The sequence below is a fragment of the Saccostrea cucullata genome, unplaced genomic scaffold, assembly GCF_032062105.1.
Source record: "Saccostrea cucullata isolate Sc308-1 unplaced genomic scaffold, CSIRO_AGI_Scuc_v1 ctg13375, whole genome shotgun sequence".
In the NCBI taxonomy this organism is placed as follows: domain Eukaryota; kingdom Metazoa; phylum Mollusca; class Bivalvia; order Ostreida; family Ostreidae; genus Saccostrea; species Saccostrea cuccullata.
In genome coordinates, this window is record NW_026920350.1 from 1 (window position 1) to 16,543 (window position 16,543).

The window sequence follows — 16,543 nt, forward strand, 5'->3', positions numbered from 1 at the left end:
AACATCTGAAGCGTCTTAAGTACAATTAAGTCATGGTAAAGTGTGTCACATGCAACGGTCTTCAATTTGATAAACGCCTTAATAATCGTACACATGATAACAACATGTTCGAGGCTTAGATCTGGTCAACGTACGGGTTCCTTAAGAAACGCGGAAAAACGTGTTGAGGCCCCCAAAAGAATATTCCTTCAATTCTTCCTATTTTTATTTGTTTAAAGATGTTATCCTTCGCAAATTTGAAAAACATCAGTTGCTAATCTCCAGATTTTATAAAGAAAAGAAACGGAGATACTGTTACAATAGTACTTTTCTTACAATGCTTTCCTTTTGGTGCCCAACAATTGCATGAGGGCATTATGAAACATTTCATTCACATTTTCGAATCTGATGCTATGTCCACCTTGCATAAAATATCTTTCTGTTTTACATAAAGGATGGATACTATAAAACTTAGGACATTTTATGCTTTATACAGTTCAGTCCAAACTTTAGATCTAGTTAAAAGCTCAAAATGATTGGCTTCCTAACATTGGCTGTAATTGTACAGAGTGCTTTCGCTGGAAACCTCGTAGAAGTTCTCCAAAACGACGGGGAAACAACTCTTATTGCTCTTGTACAGCAAGCAGGATTAGCTGATGCTTTGTTAGGAGGTAAGCTAAAAACATTTGAATAAATGATTAATGAAAACTGTGTTATAGTAAGTTAAAAAATATGTAAATAAATGATCAATGAATACTATATTATAGTAAGCTAAAAAATATTTAATTAAATGATTAATGAATACTGTATTATAGCAAACCAACCATAGTGAATGTTTCATGATTACAAATATTAAGGGACTATAAGAATCTCAACCACTCATTTTACTTCTGTTTATAATAATTACGAATTAATATAAGTAATCTTTATACCATATTTTATAAATAAAGAATCGTCTACAATTATCGGAATTTCCTCCCTCGACATTTGTCACTGGAAGATGTTTAACGGTCTTTTAATAGAACATCCTGAAATATCACGTGGTCAAGGGGTCCATCCACAAAGCTGATGCCTCTAATGAACTTCAGTTGGAGACTTTGGCGGGAACCAAAATCAGATTCAACATCTACAGTCATAATCATGTGAGTCATTTCTCTTTCTTAGATCGGTTGATAGTCTGCTTCAAAATGTAACCGCTGGCTTTCAAAACAAACAACAGTTTCTTATCACCAAAGCAAATTCTGAAGTACAGCTACTGTCGACTGTTCACTTCTGAAATCCTAATATAAAATTTATTCTGCTGTAGGCTGTGACAGTTGAAGGATCCAAAATCACCCACTTTGATCTGACCGCATCAAACGGAATGGTCCACGTAATCGACACCGTTATGATGCCCCCTACAGGAAATATCGTGGATCTCGTGGCCGGCAACAGTGACCTCAGTACTCTCCTATCATTGGTCAAATCAGCCGGCTTAGCTGGTGCTCTACAGGGTGGGAAAACATCTCCATAGAGATAGTCTACATGTATCTAAAGAAATGTTCAGTAAGGTACTAGTTGTAACATTTTGTATCTGTTTTACAGGTGATGCCCTCACGGTTTTTGCGCCAACCAATGCAGAACCAAATGTAGATTTCTTTTTGAATTTAAGAAATCAGACACGAATTCTCTTGTTTTTAAGCAAAAATATGGCGAAATAAAATATTTTAATGGTTCAACAATCGAGATATATACAGATGGTTAAAAGGATAAAAATAAAGTTGCATCAGCTGCTGTGATGGAAGGCAGTGTTTTCTCTACACGTCTTCCAAATAAAGCAACAATTTTTACTGCTGAAGCAAAAGTCACACAACTTGCATTTGAATATATAAAATCTTCTAGTGGAAAAAATATTCACAATATTTTCGGAGCTCGCTCTCTTGCTTACAATCTATACAAAATAAGAACATTGACCAACCTTACATTTTAGATGATTTTAGATATATTATTTAGCGCAACAAGGTGAAAAGGTAAACTTTTGTCGGATTCTGAGTCATGTCGGCATCCCTGGAGACACTAAATCTGACAGTGCTGCAAAAACGGCACTTAACATGAAATGACTTTATTCAAAATTCCTTACACTGACTTGAAATATCTCGTTAAAATATACATTGATTCTCTTTGGCAAATTTATTGGAATTTTTGTAATAAAAGTAAGCTTTATGCTATTGAAAACAAAGTTAACAAGTCATCTAACTTCAGTCTGATACGCGCGTCAAGACGAAGTAATTATATCAAGAATACGTATAGGCCACTCAAATATTACACATGAATACATGTACCTATTGAATTGGGAGTCTCAGCCAGTATGTATATCGTGTGACTGTCCGATAACTATCAATCATATCCTTTTAGAATGTAGAATTTTACGCCTATTCGAAGTAAACTTTTTTGAAATATTAAAACAATGTATGAGGTTTTTACAAATGTACATGTTAATAAAATTTTAGAATATCTACTAGAAACGGATTATTATAGTAAAATTTGAATAAATTCATTTTTGATGAGAAATACATATATCAATTTATTTTATCAACAGTTTATACAATATTTTTTAAGAGTTTACACATTTTCCAAGAAATTTTAAGTCGGTCGGACGGGACGTAAAAATGGTGCCCCGTGTCAAGGATGACAACCCCCTTAGCACGAAAAAGATCGTTTCTCTGGGGTTTGAAAAAGAGTAGGCTCTTAGGGGCGGGCACAGAAACCAAAATCTTTCAAAAACCGATTATTTAAACTTATAGTCGGCATTAAACAATATACAGCAAAAATCGTTTAGTACGAACACGGATATTACGAATTCATGGATATATCGAAGTCATCTTAGATTCCCAGCTATTTAAATTTAATGAATTTCTTATACGGTTATAACGAATTACGGATATAACGAAGTGATTTCATAGGTCCCAGTGACTTCGTTATAACCGAGTTTTGCTGTACAATCAATCAACAATCAATCTTTACTATTCTAATTTCCCTAATTTCCCTGTGGAATTTCTAGACGTTCATTTTTAGCCGGGCTTATTGCTCAAAGAGCAATTGCCGGCTTATGTGATCCTGTTCAAGGCAGGATGTTAACCCCATAGTCGCCATTTCAAAGTTACGTGCAAAAATATAGTTCTTACTCTCAGCCGCTTTTGAGATAATACAAACGCTAAATAAAGCAACAAAAATAAAACGAAGTTTTATCTATATAAAATAAACATTAGTAGTATTGACTTTGAAAACTTCATAAGTCAAAGAACATAGTTCATTAGCGTAAGGGTTTTTGATAATCAGTGTTACCGTAGTTCTCTACACATACGAGGTAAAGCAGGGGAGGGAACCAGATTCCGCCTGTTTGTTTACATTCAGCTGCGGTACCAGATTAATTCTGATTCTGACAAAATCGAACCGTGGTATTAGGATTGAAAAACTCACTGTCAGTGTCTTATCATATTGATAGTTTTAAAGTAATTTTTTCATCAGAATATAAACGCGATTCATGTAAGAAATCCATTCTACTCTGTAAATGAGCCCGGCTCTCTGTACTTCTGAGTACTTTGATTAGCTCTACTGGCCAGAGACCAGAAGAGCTAATGTGATAGTAATGCGTCCGTCGTCCGTAAATAATTTTTCAAAATGCTACTCCTCCTACAGTTTTGGTCTGATTTCAATATAATTGATTGATTGTATGTTGCTTAACGTCCCTCTCGAGAATTTTTTTCACTCATATGGAGACGCCACCACTTGCCGGTGGATGGCTACAAATTTTCTCCTATGCTCGGCACTCAGGGCCTTTGAGCAGTGAGGGATCTTTTTCGTGCCAGCACCTACTGCGACACGGGGCCTCGGTTTATACGGTCTCATCCGAAGGACCGGTCTCCACGTCCCGCAGTGGGATTCGAACCCGCGACGTAAGGATTGACTCTTTACTTCACGACTCTAGAGCAGACGCTCTAACCACTGCGCCACGCCGGCGACGATTACAATATAAATTGGCACACAAGAAGAGTAGACTAAAATTCATAATTCTGTCGATCGGTTTTTGATTTCGATGAACAGTGTTGCCTTGGTTACTAAAAATAGAAGTTTCTGTGAAAAACATTCAAAATGCAACTCCAAATACAATTTTAGTCTGATTTAAATATAACTTGGCAAACAAGTGGACTACACATAAATATATAATTCTGTATATTGATTTTTTATTTCGATGAAGGGTGTTGCCATGGTTAGCACAAATAGAAATAACTGTGAAATACTTTCAAAATGCTATTCAAAATAAGTTTTAGTCTGATTAAAATATAATTTGGCATGAAAGTAGACTACACAGATATATACCTGGGTATAATTTTCAGTTTTGTGTTTTTGATTTTGATGATGGATGTTGCCATGGTAACTAAAATTGAAATTTCTATAAAATTTTAATAAAAGCTTCTCCTACAGTTGTAGTCTTTTTATTGCAATCTCGCTACAAAAAAGAGACTTAATCAAGGATTATTAACCTTTTTAAAAATGCTTTGTAAAGTTGTAAGTCCCAACTGCTAATTTTCTCTTCCTTTATAATAAGTATATACCAGAAGAGCTACAGTCTCGACAAAAACTATGGTTTATGCTTACATAGCACTGAATATTTGTATTATTTTGAGTATTTTTTTAGATCGATCATTTTCTTAACTTATTTTAGAAATTCTGGAATACCATGTTGTTCCTCACACTGAATACTCTGCCGGTCTTTACAACCGCGAACACTTGAGGACATTAGATAGTCATCATGACGTCATCAGGCTCTCAGCCAGAGGTAATTTTCGATGATATGCACTTTGAAAAGTATAATCAGCATTCAAATCACTTTTTATTATCGATTATCATGCAAATCATTTAGATTTTATTTTTTATCCGAATAGATTCAATATCTTTTAATTTTTTTTCCGAAAAGATTGCTTAAATTCAAATCGGAATAAAATCTTATGGTTATCTAATATAACTGAATAAACTAGATAATTATTTCTTATGCAATTACTATTTCAGGAGAAGCTGTAACAGTGAATAGAAACGCCCATGTTATCCAGGCGGACATCAGCGCTACTAATGGAGTCGTACATCTCATTGATCACGTGCTCATTCCCGCTAGATATCATCTATCATCTATTCTAGGATAAAACTAATTTAAAATATTTATTTTTTCCCCTAATGTTATTTCATTTGTTAATGCATATTATGTACATATAATTTCATGTTTGTAAATATTTCATCAAAATTTTATTTTGTCAATAAATTATTCTTAAATACTAAGTACTGATTTTTTTTAAATTACGGTGATTATTGTATATATATATATATATATGTAAATCTTTTTAAAAAAGAACACGAAAACCTAAAAACTAAAGGTTTTCGTGTTTCTTTTTTAAAAAGATTTACCTGTAAACTACCGAGCACTGTGGATTTTTTTCTGTTTCAATATATATATATATATATATATATATATATATATATATATATATATATATATATATATATATATATATATATATATATATATATATATACAATGAATATTTGCTGAGAAATGAAAAAGAAATTGAAACCTCATTTCACTATGTGCACTTTCTAATACAACTACAAATAGATCATCCACTGCTGAAGTGCTTAAGTGAATAATTGCGCACATCCGTGTTTTATAGGATCATCTTTCCGCTTCAACAATGAACATTCGTATACAGGTATAAAAGGGGGTTCAATGGTCTTGATTTCAAATGAAATAAATTCTCAGTTTAATCTTGCAGTTATCCCCGTTTAATAATAAAATGAGCAATTTGACAAATTACAACGAAGTTTCCAAGGTTTACGACGGTGGAAGAAAGGCTTTTGATGGCCACGTTCTCAAAAGTACGATGGAAAACTTCACAGGAAAGAAATTTCAGGTAAAAAGTATCTTTTGTTGTACCCTTCCCCCTTTAAAAATGATTAATAAATAGATCTTTTTATATCTGTATGATTTCATCTACTTTTAGGAAATGGATATAATCGACATTGGCTCTGGAACAGGAAATTTTTTCCGAATATTTTATTCAATTTGAGCCGCGAAGTCTGACATTACTGGATGCTAGTGAAGGAATGCTTAACAAGGCTCGAGCAAAAGTGAAAACGCCATCAAACAAGACTCAGCTGACCTTCAAACAAGCAGTTCTTCCGGAAATACCGTACCAAGACAATTCATTTGACGCTGGTATATCAACCACGTAAGTGCATTATTATTTTAATTTTCAGGCGCAAAGTATCGAGAGGGATGGGCGGGGGATGACTGCCTCAAACAAAACTTTTTTTCTATTCAAAATAAACATGTAAAGGCTGCATGGTCGACCTCTTTCCCTTACTTTTGTATTGTAGCAACCAGAAATTGCCCCCCTCCCCCGAAAAATAAATGTATCTTTTTTTATTTGCTAAGTTTATGTTTTGTTATTGCTAGAATAAACATTCTTTAATTATATTTATTTGGTAGGTCGTGCATCATTTGGAAAAAAATCCTGATGGCGAGTCGTATCCAGTGTTGCTTAAGACACTGAAGGAAGTTTACCGAATCCTCAAGCCAGGCGGAGTGCTGACCATTATAACGGATACACCAGAAAATTTGGAAGGAAATTGGTTTGTACATCTTGTACCAGGAGCCATGAAGAAATGGCATAAGCTGTTACCCACCCATAAGCAAATGAAAGACATGCTGAAAAACTCTGGATTTACTTTGAAATCGGCTTTTAGATCATTAATGATGTCATACTTTCCTGCTTATGGGGACTTGGATGGACCTATTCATGAATCTTGGAGAAATTTGAATTCCTTTTGGGATGTCTGCACGGATGCAGAAATTCAGAACATGGTCAGAAAAGTGACACAAATGAAAAAAGAGGACACTCTCCAAAAGTACTTCGAAACTCATCATAAAATTGATAGTACTGGAGCTTATGAAATTTTTGTTGTCAAAAAAGAACTGTAGGTGATGTTTAATAAAAAAAAAAATAATAAAAAAATGTTTTAATTTTAAATTGTCTTGGAGTTTGGACTTCACGCTCACTATTTATATTTTGTTTCATTGATAGTTTTTGTATCTACAAAGAAAATGAAATATATCTTACTTTATTTTGTCAACAAGAAAGCCAAATACATGTATTTAATTTTTAAAAGTTATGCTGACTTCAATAATCGATCGTTAATTCATTGTTAAGCAAGTGATAATGCATGAAGATTTTATTACCTATTGAGAAGCAAGCAATAATACAAGAACTCAGATGGGTATTTTTACCTCCTAGTATTGAATTTCCTAAATTGTGCATGGCAAGGCTGATTAAATTCAATAACAGTGCATGCACATGTGTTTGGTTGAGCTGAGAAATAAAAAACATAGGTGTCGATCGAACCGGTGGGGTGGGCGAGCTTAGTCCCCCACTTTTTTTTTTTTTTTTTTGGAAAAGATAGATATAAAAAAAGGCATTAAACATTGGGGCGTAGGGTTTTTTTGTTTGGCATGTCGATAATTTCTCAGTTTTGATTTTTTTTCTTTTTCAATTACCACCCCCCCCTCCCCCTTTCATTTTTTTTTGATGCCAATATGAAACCAGTTATGACAGACTTTACAAACTCTTAAGAAAGTTTAGCAAAAATTTGATAATTAGCTAGATTGCTTCACATAATTTTGACATTGAGCCTATAAAGCGATTACTATGAAACGATGGTCTTATAGCAAGATGACAATGATGCAACGGTACGCCTACCTAGTGAAAGTTACTGAGAAATTCGAGATTAACGTATGCTATCTTAGTAAATCTACTAAATACCTAGTAAAACTACTTTTAAGGTTATGATTGTATAGACAGTAAATTTACTAGTCTTCTCAGTGACTTTCACTTGTTATTTTTTTTCAGTGTATCGCACCATCATCATTATACACCATTCTATATGTATATTGCAATGTCATTGCCCGTCATCGACTGTTGCTTCATCATCATCGAAACATCACTTCATTTTTTATCACATTATCTTACCATCTACCTTTTTGATCCCTGAACATCCTACTTCTCTTGATTTAAGCCCCCCAAAAAGGATTCCTCATAATTCTATGAAGAAAGCTAGCTAATTATCCAATTTTCACTAAACTTTCAATAAGAATTTATCGTAAAGTTTGTCATTGCATTGTCGTCGGAAGCAATATTGAAAATTGGTTTGGGGAGGGGGCTAATTGAAAGTGTATACCTATAGGGTTTGAGACAATTATTTTAATCAAGAAATTAAAAATAATAAAACTATTTACAATGTACGTATTACAGAGTACATTGAGGTTTAATCCAATCGGGATATTAAAGTGTAATACCCTTCCGTCAAAATAAACAAACATGTTAATCAGATTAAGGACAATGTGAGCCACCAAGATATTTGGGCCCGCTTCACTCCCCACAAGCGGAGTTGGGAGTGAAGCGGACCGAAAACTCTTGTCTTGCGAAGATGGGAGTGAGTATGCGATTTCTGCGTCCATGAAATAAAATCGGGTTTGGTATACATTAAAATCTCAACTGTGAAACTGTTTACAAAACATTTGGCAAAATTTGGTCTTACAATAAAAATGAAAATTCATCCTGGGAATCATCGTATCAAGCAACGGTTCGGAGTCCGCATAGAGTACATTTTGGGTTTGTGACGATGACTAGGAAAAGGGTCACTACTTTTTGCCGACTCCATTCAAGACCAAAGAGGCGTGTGCCCACCAGGTATAATTAACTGATTAGATGTTTAATTATGAAATGTGTATCCTACACGATATAAGACTAACATGTTTTTTCTTCAATAATCCATTAAATAATATTATGAATGTTTGTCGTATTCTACAGCCTACTGTTCTAAATATATTCCCTTTAGGCCGGCTTAACCATTGACTTAAATTGTTTAAAGGTGTGTTTGGTTTTGATGATTCATCTGTGCATATCCAGATATCTGCATGCCATTCGCTACAGTAGTTACATGCAGTTATTAGTATCGACAGACAATTTTGGATACTAGTATAACTGCGTATATTAATTGTACATGTCAATAATATAGACACTCATAGACACTCCACATCTCAATTGTTAAAAAAATCATACATATAGTAGATGTATATTTTTAACAATGAAGATGGGGAGTGTCTATGATGTTATTGTCCAGTATACATCTTATATCAGAAGGCTGGTAACAAATTTAAAGGTCAGAGATGGGCAATATACGATAATGCTTTATCCCTTACAACTCCTTTGCAAGGGATAATAATAAATAGGTATCAGTAGTGCAAATAAAATTATTCTACCTTAGCTACTGTTAAATCTTCAATTTATGGCACTTATATAAATGCTACTCTAAAGTGCCTGAGCGTAAGGTTTGTGATTGTTTTTTTTTTGTTTTTTTTTTTGTTTTTTTTTACAGATGTATATTAACTTTACCAAAGAATTAAGTACGGTAGTTATTATACGGAGGCCCACTATTTTCCGTAATATAATATACAGGTTTGTCAAAATTTTAAATCTATGTGCATGTACTAGATGATTGGTAGTTTTAGAATATGAGAAGCAAAATTTCCACACTATGTTATATATAGACGTACAGACCACGTTTAAGATCCGTTTTTTCCGGATATTGCTAGTTTTTCCACTATTTTCGACAGATATTTCTAAAATTGAAGTAGTGCACACCCCTCGAGCAAAATAAAACACGTTTATTTCAAAACATTTTGATGAAAGACGGATGAAAACAGGGATAAGATTTTGCTCGAGGAATGTGCAGTATGTTTATTTTGACTTTACAGTACTATTTCCGGTGGCGGTTTGAAAGTTCATTGAGAGATGTATTTTTATTATGCCCCCCTTCGAAGAAGGGAGGGCATATTGCTTTGCTGCTGTCTGTCGGTCGGTCGGTCGGTCGGTCTGTCGGTCTGTCGGTCTGTCGGTCCACTTAGTTTCCGTTCATTTTCTTCGCAACCGTTGCACATACTGAAATCAAATTTGGTATACAGATATATCACATGAATATCTAGGTCAAGTTCTGTTTTGGGTACAATGGCACCATTTTTGACAGAGTTATGCCCCTTGGACTTAGAAAAATTTCAATTATTTACAGTTTCCGCTCATTTTCTTTGGAGCTGTTGCACATACTGAAATGAAATTTGGTATACAGATATATCAAATTATTATCTAGGTCAAGTTCTGTTTTGGGTACTATTGCACCATTTTTGACAGAGTTATGCCCCTTGGACTTAGAAAAATTTTAATTATTTGCAGTTTCTGCTCATTTTCTTTAGAAAAGTTGCACATACTGAAATCAAATTTGGTATACAGATGTATCACATGAATATCTAAGTCAAGTTCTGTTTTGGGTACAATGGCACCATTTTTGACAGAGTTATGCCCCTTGGACTTAGAAAAATTTCTATTATTTGCAGTTTCTGCTCATTTTCTTTGGAGCTGTTGCACATACTGAAATCAAATTTGGTATACAGATATATCAAATTGATATCTAGGTCAAGTTCTACTTTGGATACGATCACACCATTTTTGAAAGAGTAATGCCCCTTGGACTTAGAAAAATTTCAATTATTTGCAGTTTCCGCTCATTTTCTTTAGAACAGTTGCACATACTGAAATGAAATTTGGTATACAGATATATCACATGAATATCTAGGTCAAGTTGTATTTTGGGTACAATGGCACCATTTTTGACAGAGTTATGCCCCTTGGACTTAGAAAAATTTCTATTATTTGCAGTTTCCGCTCATTTTCTTTGGAGCTGTTGCACATACTGAAATCAAATTTGGTATACAGATATATCAAATTAATATCTATTAATTTATGTTCTATTTTGGATACTATCCCACCATTTTTGAAAGAGTTATGCCCCTTGGAGTTTGAAAAAAATCCAATTATTTGCAGTTTTCGTTCATTTTCTTTGCACTCGTTGCATATACTGAGATGAAATTTAATATACAGATTTATCAGATGAATATCTAGGTCAAGTTCTGTTTTGGGTACGATGGTGCCATTTTTGACAGAGTTATGCCCCTTGGACTTACAAAAAAAATCCAATTAGGGGGAGGGGGGCATAAGTGTTTTACAAACATCTCTTGTTTATGTGAAATTAAATGACCATAGTTCATACAAAATGTTGATAAATTAATAATCCATGCATCGGCAATATATTTATTTTTCATGTAAGTCTATTTGTCAAGACAAATAGCATACAAACTTGAAAATACGAAAGAATAATTAGACAGATGATGATGGGCCCTGCGATGTGTAGGCCTAACCTGCATCTGATGAACATTTCCGATAAGGATCAAGAGCCAATAAAAATCAATTGATTAATCATATTAGCACAGAAGAAGAAAACGGGTTTGTAATTTATGCAAAAGGTATAATTTTATTTAAGAAACAGAAAGTTCATATAGCTACCGTAAACAGATGTGAATAAACGTAATATTAACAAAGATGACGTCACAATAGATCCTGTTTGATTTTATGATTTTTTTTATTCAAAACACTTATAATATAAAATATAATTATAATCCTTTGCAAAATCTGTTCAAATTAATTAATATTCTGATGCCATATATTGTTGCATTCTTATATAAACACACATGTATATGTACGTTACGGATAAAGGATCACTTCATTATAAATAGAGATTTGACCTATAGGACCGGGCTTGGTTTTTTTCTCTACAAAAAGCCTGTCGATTTCCGTTCCGATTAATGACATTAGGCCGAATACATTTAACAATTTGTTTTTTCCTAAATCTTTATTTCAGTGAGTAGAGGTAGAAGAAACCTTTTCATTGATTTTCTGAGTTTGTTATCTCCAAATGTAATAATTGATATTTGTCTTTACTTCTCATTGTGCATAATGGTAATGTTTACTGTGTCTGAAATTCTATTCTTTATGTCTAGGCTATTTATCCGGGGATATAATAAAAAATGTCATTAATGTGCTCTCAAGAATATCTGTATCAAATAACACAGTGTGAGTTACTCTTGTCCTCGGAGAAAGTGTGCTTATACTGAGGTTTGTTCGGCTTGACTGGCAACTGTAGATTTGAGTGTTACGATTTGACATCTCTTTAGTTTTTCTTGTATCAAGAATGGGTATACGTAAACGATAGGTAGTTTAAGGAAAATACACAAGTCTATTAAAAAAAATTAAATTGTCTTTGAAAAGGCGAAATTTAAAACTTTAAAATTGTGGTGCCAGGTGGATTCGAACCCGCGACTTTAAAAAGAATCATTTCACGGAGTAAAATCAACTTATTTATCAACTGAGCTAGTCCGTCTATAACAATGTTTGTTATAAATTTAAAGCAGATTTTGTAGGTTTTTTTTGGGAATTTCGACCCTAGGGCAGGGGTACCCCTAAAAAAATCCTATCTTAAATTATTCCTTACATCATAACCTATTAAAATATCACAATTTTATTTAGGGGCAGGCCTGCCCTGAAGGACTTCTAGGCCAAAATTCATGCAAAAATCAACGCTTTAACGGACAAAATGGTGTTTCAGTCAACTTTGAAGGTTTATTGTAAAGTTGTAAATAATAAATTTTAGGTATAAAATACAAATTTGGAAAATTTAGTCATATGTACGGTAGAAAACAACAAATAAAGCTTAATTATTCAATGTCACTTTTTCCGGGAAATTGTTCTCCCCTAAAGGTCAATTCTTTTGTTGAAGCGAATACATCCTTTTAAAATATATCCTTCCCACAGTCAGATGGTTAATATAAAAAAAAAACGATACTCTGAAAACGTTGATCAATATTTAATTTCACGCTCTATATTTGTTGCTTATTGTGCCTCTACATAAACTTTTGAATGCACCAGTCTATATTTTTAGAGATGCTTATATTCCACGATGAATTAACAAAAAAGGCATATACTTAACCTGGTATTATTTTTATTAAATAAAGATTGCTAAATAAACTAAAAATGACTGTCATTAATTATCTGTCAGGGAACCTGAAATGTCAGAGACGACGGAGTTGGGAGCGACATACAAGTTCATAAGAAAATTCAAACACAAAACCTGGGGGGGGGGGGGGGGGCAATTTGGATGAAGGGGGATCGTTGAAACAGTTATTGTAAAAAATGGGGGGGGGGGGGGGGGCATATTGCAAAGAAAAAATACTCAGTGCGTCGGCCCTTATAGATATACCGGAATTGTCACGCCTGATCAGTCCCAATTTTCATCCAATGTTTTTGTGTCTTGGGAAGAGAGCTGTACAACACATTTCAGACATATAGTTCCCTTTGTTATTAAAAAAATAAACGTTTAACAAACTTTCTTCTCATTAATCCGTAACCATTTATAATTATTATCATTTTCTTGTAAAGGTATATTTTCAAGTCTATGTATTCCTTGTAAACGAGTGTTGTGCAAAAAGTTCAATTAAATTTAAATGCAATGTTCACAAAGTACTTTTATATTCGTTTAATTACGAAAGTCTTTGCTTTCAAGCCATAAACGGCGTGCAGACTAAATGAAATTAAACAGATCTTTCTATTTGTTTTGTTACCTTATATAAATATCGGAATTCCTTTAAATTACACAATTTAAATCAATCGCGTTTCATAGATACTCAGTATCACAGATTTAAAACAATAACCTATTTATTTCCGGCTTGGATAAAAAATATCAGACACAGTTTAAAAGTCAATCTAACCCACAGAAACTTGGGATATTTAAAGGTTCAAATTCGTGAAAGAAAAAATTAATTTGAACGTAGATAGCAAATATCATCTTAATCTACACTTAATCTCGTAATTTTTTTAAGCTCAGATACGCCATATTTAGCTTTTAATTAAAATTTAGTTCGACTTCTCAATCAAATTAAAATGACAACTTGTTCGTGTGAAGTTATGTTTCTAATCAGAAATATACAAAAAGAGATTTCTAAATGTTATAACAGGCACGTAGCATCGTTTTTGAAAACAGGGGGGGAGAGAATTTTTTTACTCCCCTTGGAAAAGTTGACGGGCCAAAAAAAAAGCATTGCCAAAACTCGAAACTCCTATTTTGTGGGGGTGGGGGTAGAGGCCAATTATTTTTCATGTGCCGAGTTCTTTCAGTACCAATTTATTGCATACAATACTACATATCCCTTACATCACTTTACCATAGTAAAAGCTTGGGGCCGACCAGCTTTTCAATAAACATTTTCAATAGTAAAAGTAATGTTGGGAAATAAAAGTGCCCGCCCCCCCTGTTGCTACATGTACGTGCCGTAATAACCGAAAGAATCTATATCCCGCATTTTAATTTTAAAGCATTATTATGTCAATGGAACATAATTATTAATAATTATAATATATCGATGTTTTACCTTGCGAATTTTTCAACTCATATGAAGACGCCATCATTTGCCATGAGAGCAATCTGGTTTAAATCAAATTTCTTTTCGCTCCGAATCTATAGTCGCAAGGTGTACAGCAACTATCAGAATTTCGGAGCATAACAAAGATCTAAATAAAATATTGTGATGCAGGCCCAAATAAACAATATATTTGCATTTAGTAAACATGATGGCAGTCTGCAATGGAAGAATGTGCATCACATGTGATCCAAGAAAAAAGGGGAGGTCGTTTTTTTTTTTTTTGGGGGGGGGGGGTTACTAACCATGATTCAATAATGCTGAAAATCCTATCGTAAGGGTGGATTAATGATTTCAAGCGACTTGTCAGAAGAGAAATTTTCAATGTTAATTACTACCAAAAAAGACATCGTAGCTCCTTCGAATGTTTTTTGCATATCCTGATGTTCTTTTTTTGTTTGTTTGTAATTAAAGTTGAAAAAAAATATGTTCACGTATGCAAATGTATTCTCAAAAAGTAAAAGCCGAAAGTGAAAATTGTATTTTGGTAATTTATATACATGGTTTCAGTTAACTTCAAATTTAGATAGCCGTCTTTATCATAAGAACCATCATAATCATGCACGAACAATATCGTATGCAGTTAATTCATACATGTATAATGTATGTCCTTTCTTTATTTTCTACAAACTTACACTGTATACACACTCACACACACACACAAAAAAACAAAAACAAATTGAATAAAAGAAAGATATATCGTTCATTCATTTAAGATTTAATCGTGATAAAAAAATTGGAATAATGGACTTCAAGCTAAAAATTATGTTCCATTGACTTTCTTGATGAATCGTTTTCTCAAAAAACTAGTAAAATCAATGACCAACAAAATTTCCAGTAAGGACAAATAATTTTTTAATTCAGCGAAATTTAAACTCTCCACATTTTAAGAATAGCTCACAAAGGAAACAGAAGAGTAAGCTATAGCTTTTTTCAGTTCAAAATTTATTCTTCTTTTACGCTGTATCGGGATTAAAACGTTCAAAATCCGATAACGTCAAGTTGACGTCATAACGTCATTGCGTAATTTTCTTACGAAAACTACTTATATTTGAAGAGCTCTCTTGGAGAAATGGTTTGAAATAATAACAAAAATTAAAATGACTTAGGAAGTGGTCACCCCAGACATGTTTCAAGAACAATTTAATTGTCCCCGCTTGAAAAGTGGGGGATATTAATTTCGGTTTGTCCGTCCGTCCGTCCGTCTTTCTGTCTGTCTGTAACGCTTTCGTTTCCACACGATATCTCGAGAACCCTTTGAGCTTTTGCAATGAAATTTAGCATAGCAACTCCCTATGGACTAAAGAAGACCCCTATTGATTTTGAGGTCAAAAGGTCAAAGGTCAAGGTCATAAATAAGCAAATTCTGTCTTTTAAAACATTTTCGTTTCCACACGATATCTCTAGAACCATTTGAGCTATTGCAATGAAATTTTACATAACAAATCCCTGTGGCCTAATAAAGACCCCTATTGATTTTGAGGTCAAAAGGTCAAAGTTCAAGGTCGTAAATTTATACATTCTGTCTGTGTGTAACACTATCATTTCCGGGCGATATTTCAAGAAGATTTTGAGCTTATGCAATGTAATTTTATACCAAAACTCCCTAGGACGTCTCTCGCCCCTCTCAAAGTGCCCCGCCCCGTTTGTTTTATTAGTATTTATAGTATTACATGTCGCTATTTTTAGCGCAGGGGCATGAGGAGAGTTATTGCGTATAAAACAGGTTCTCGGCGGACTTTATGTTCTTATTACATCTATTAGAACTGTTTAATAAAGGCTAAATAAATCAAACACCATGGATTGTGTAAAATTTTGAGAAAACCGAACATGAAAACATGAATATATACCTGTATGTAATATACCACATACCGTGTAAAGCGATTCCGTGGTCTAGTGGTTATGTCTCCGCTTCAATTGTGAGAGTCCCGGGATCGATCTTTGGTCGATCCTTTCTTTTCTTTTTTTTTTAAATACTTTTCTTTTTTTTTTTTTTACTAAATGATATTATTCAGCATGTAAAATGAAAAATTTATGAGGTTATAAAATTATCATTACTGTGTGATATATATTCCATATAAAAAAATCTTCTATACACATAATAAAGAATAAGCA

At 33.5% G+C, this 16,543-nt stretch overlaps 1 protein-coding gene and 1 pseudogene across 1 annotated transcript; both read left to right on the plus strand.

The window, feature by feature from the left end:
* The first annotated feature begins 511 nt into the window (after window positions 1-511).
* On the plus strand, window positions 512-5,182 carry LOC134247590 (transforming growth factor-beta-induced protein ig-h3-like). Its single transcript, XM_062729928.1, has 6 exons — window positions 512-613; window positions 1,002-1,121; window positions 1,286-1,472; window positions 1,564-1,607; window positions 4,681-4,798; window positions 5,029-5,182. The coding sequence occupies exons 1-6, from the start codon at window positions 512-514 to the stop codon at window positions 5,157-5,159; spliced, it is 702 nt and encodes a 233-aa protein (XP_062585912.1). The 3' UTR covers window positions 5,160-5,182.
* A 445-nt stretch (window positions 5,183-5,627) lies between these two features.
* LOC134247601 (demethylmenaquinone methyltransferase-like) lies at window positions 5,628-7,155 on the plus strand (annotated as a pseudogene).
* Window positions 7,156-16,543: the final 9,388 nt, after the last annotated feature.

Excerpts from the sequence above, each read along its gene's own strand:
- LOC134247590 (XM_062729928.1), top strand. The coding sequence starts at position 512 with ATGATTGGCTTCCTAACATTGGCTGTAATTGTACAGAGTGCTTTCGCT. Across the intron at positions 1,122-1,285 it reads ACATCTACAGTCATAATCAT|GCTGTGACAGTTGAAGGATC; the intron begins GTGAGTCATTTC and ends ATTCTGCTGTAG. Across the intron at positions 1,473-1,563 it reads CTTAGCTGGTGCTCTACAGG|GTGATGCCCTCACGGTTTTT; the intron begins GTGGGAAAACAT and ends TCTGTTTTACAG.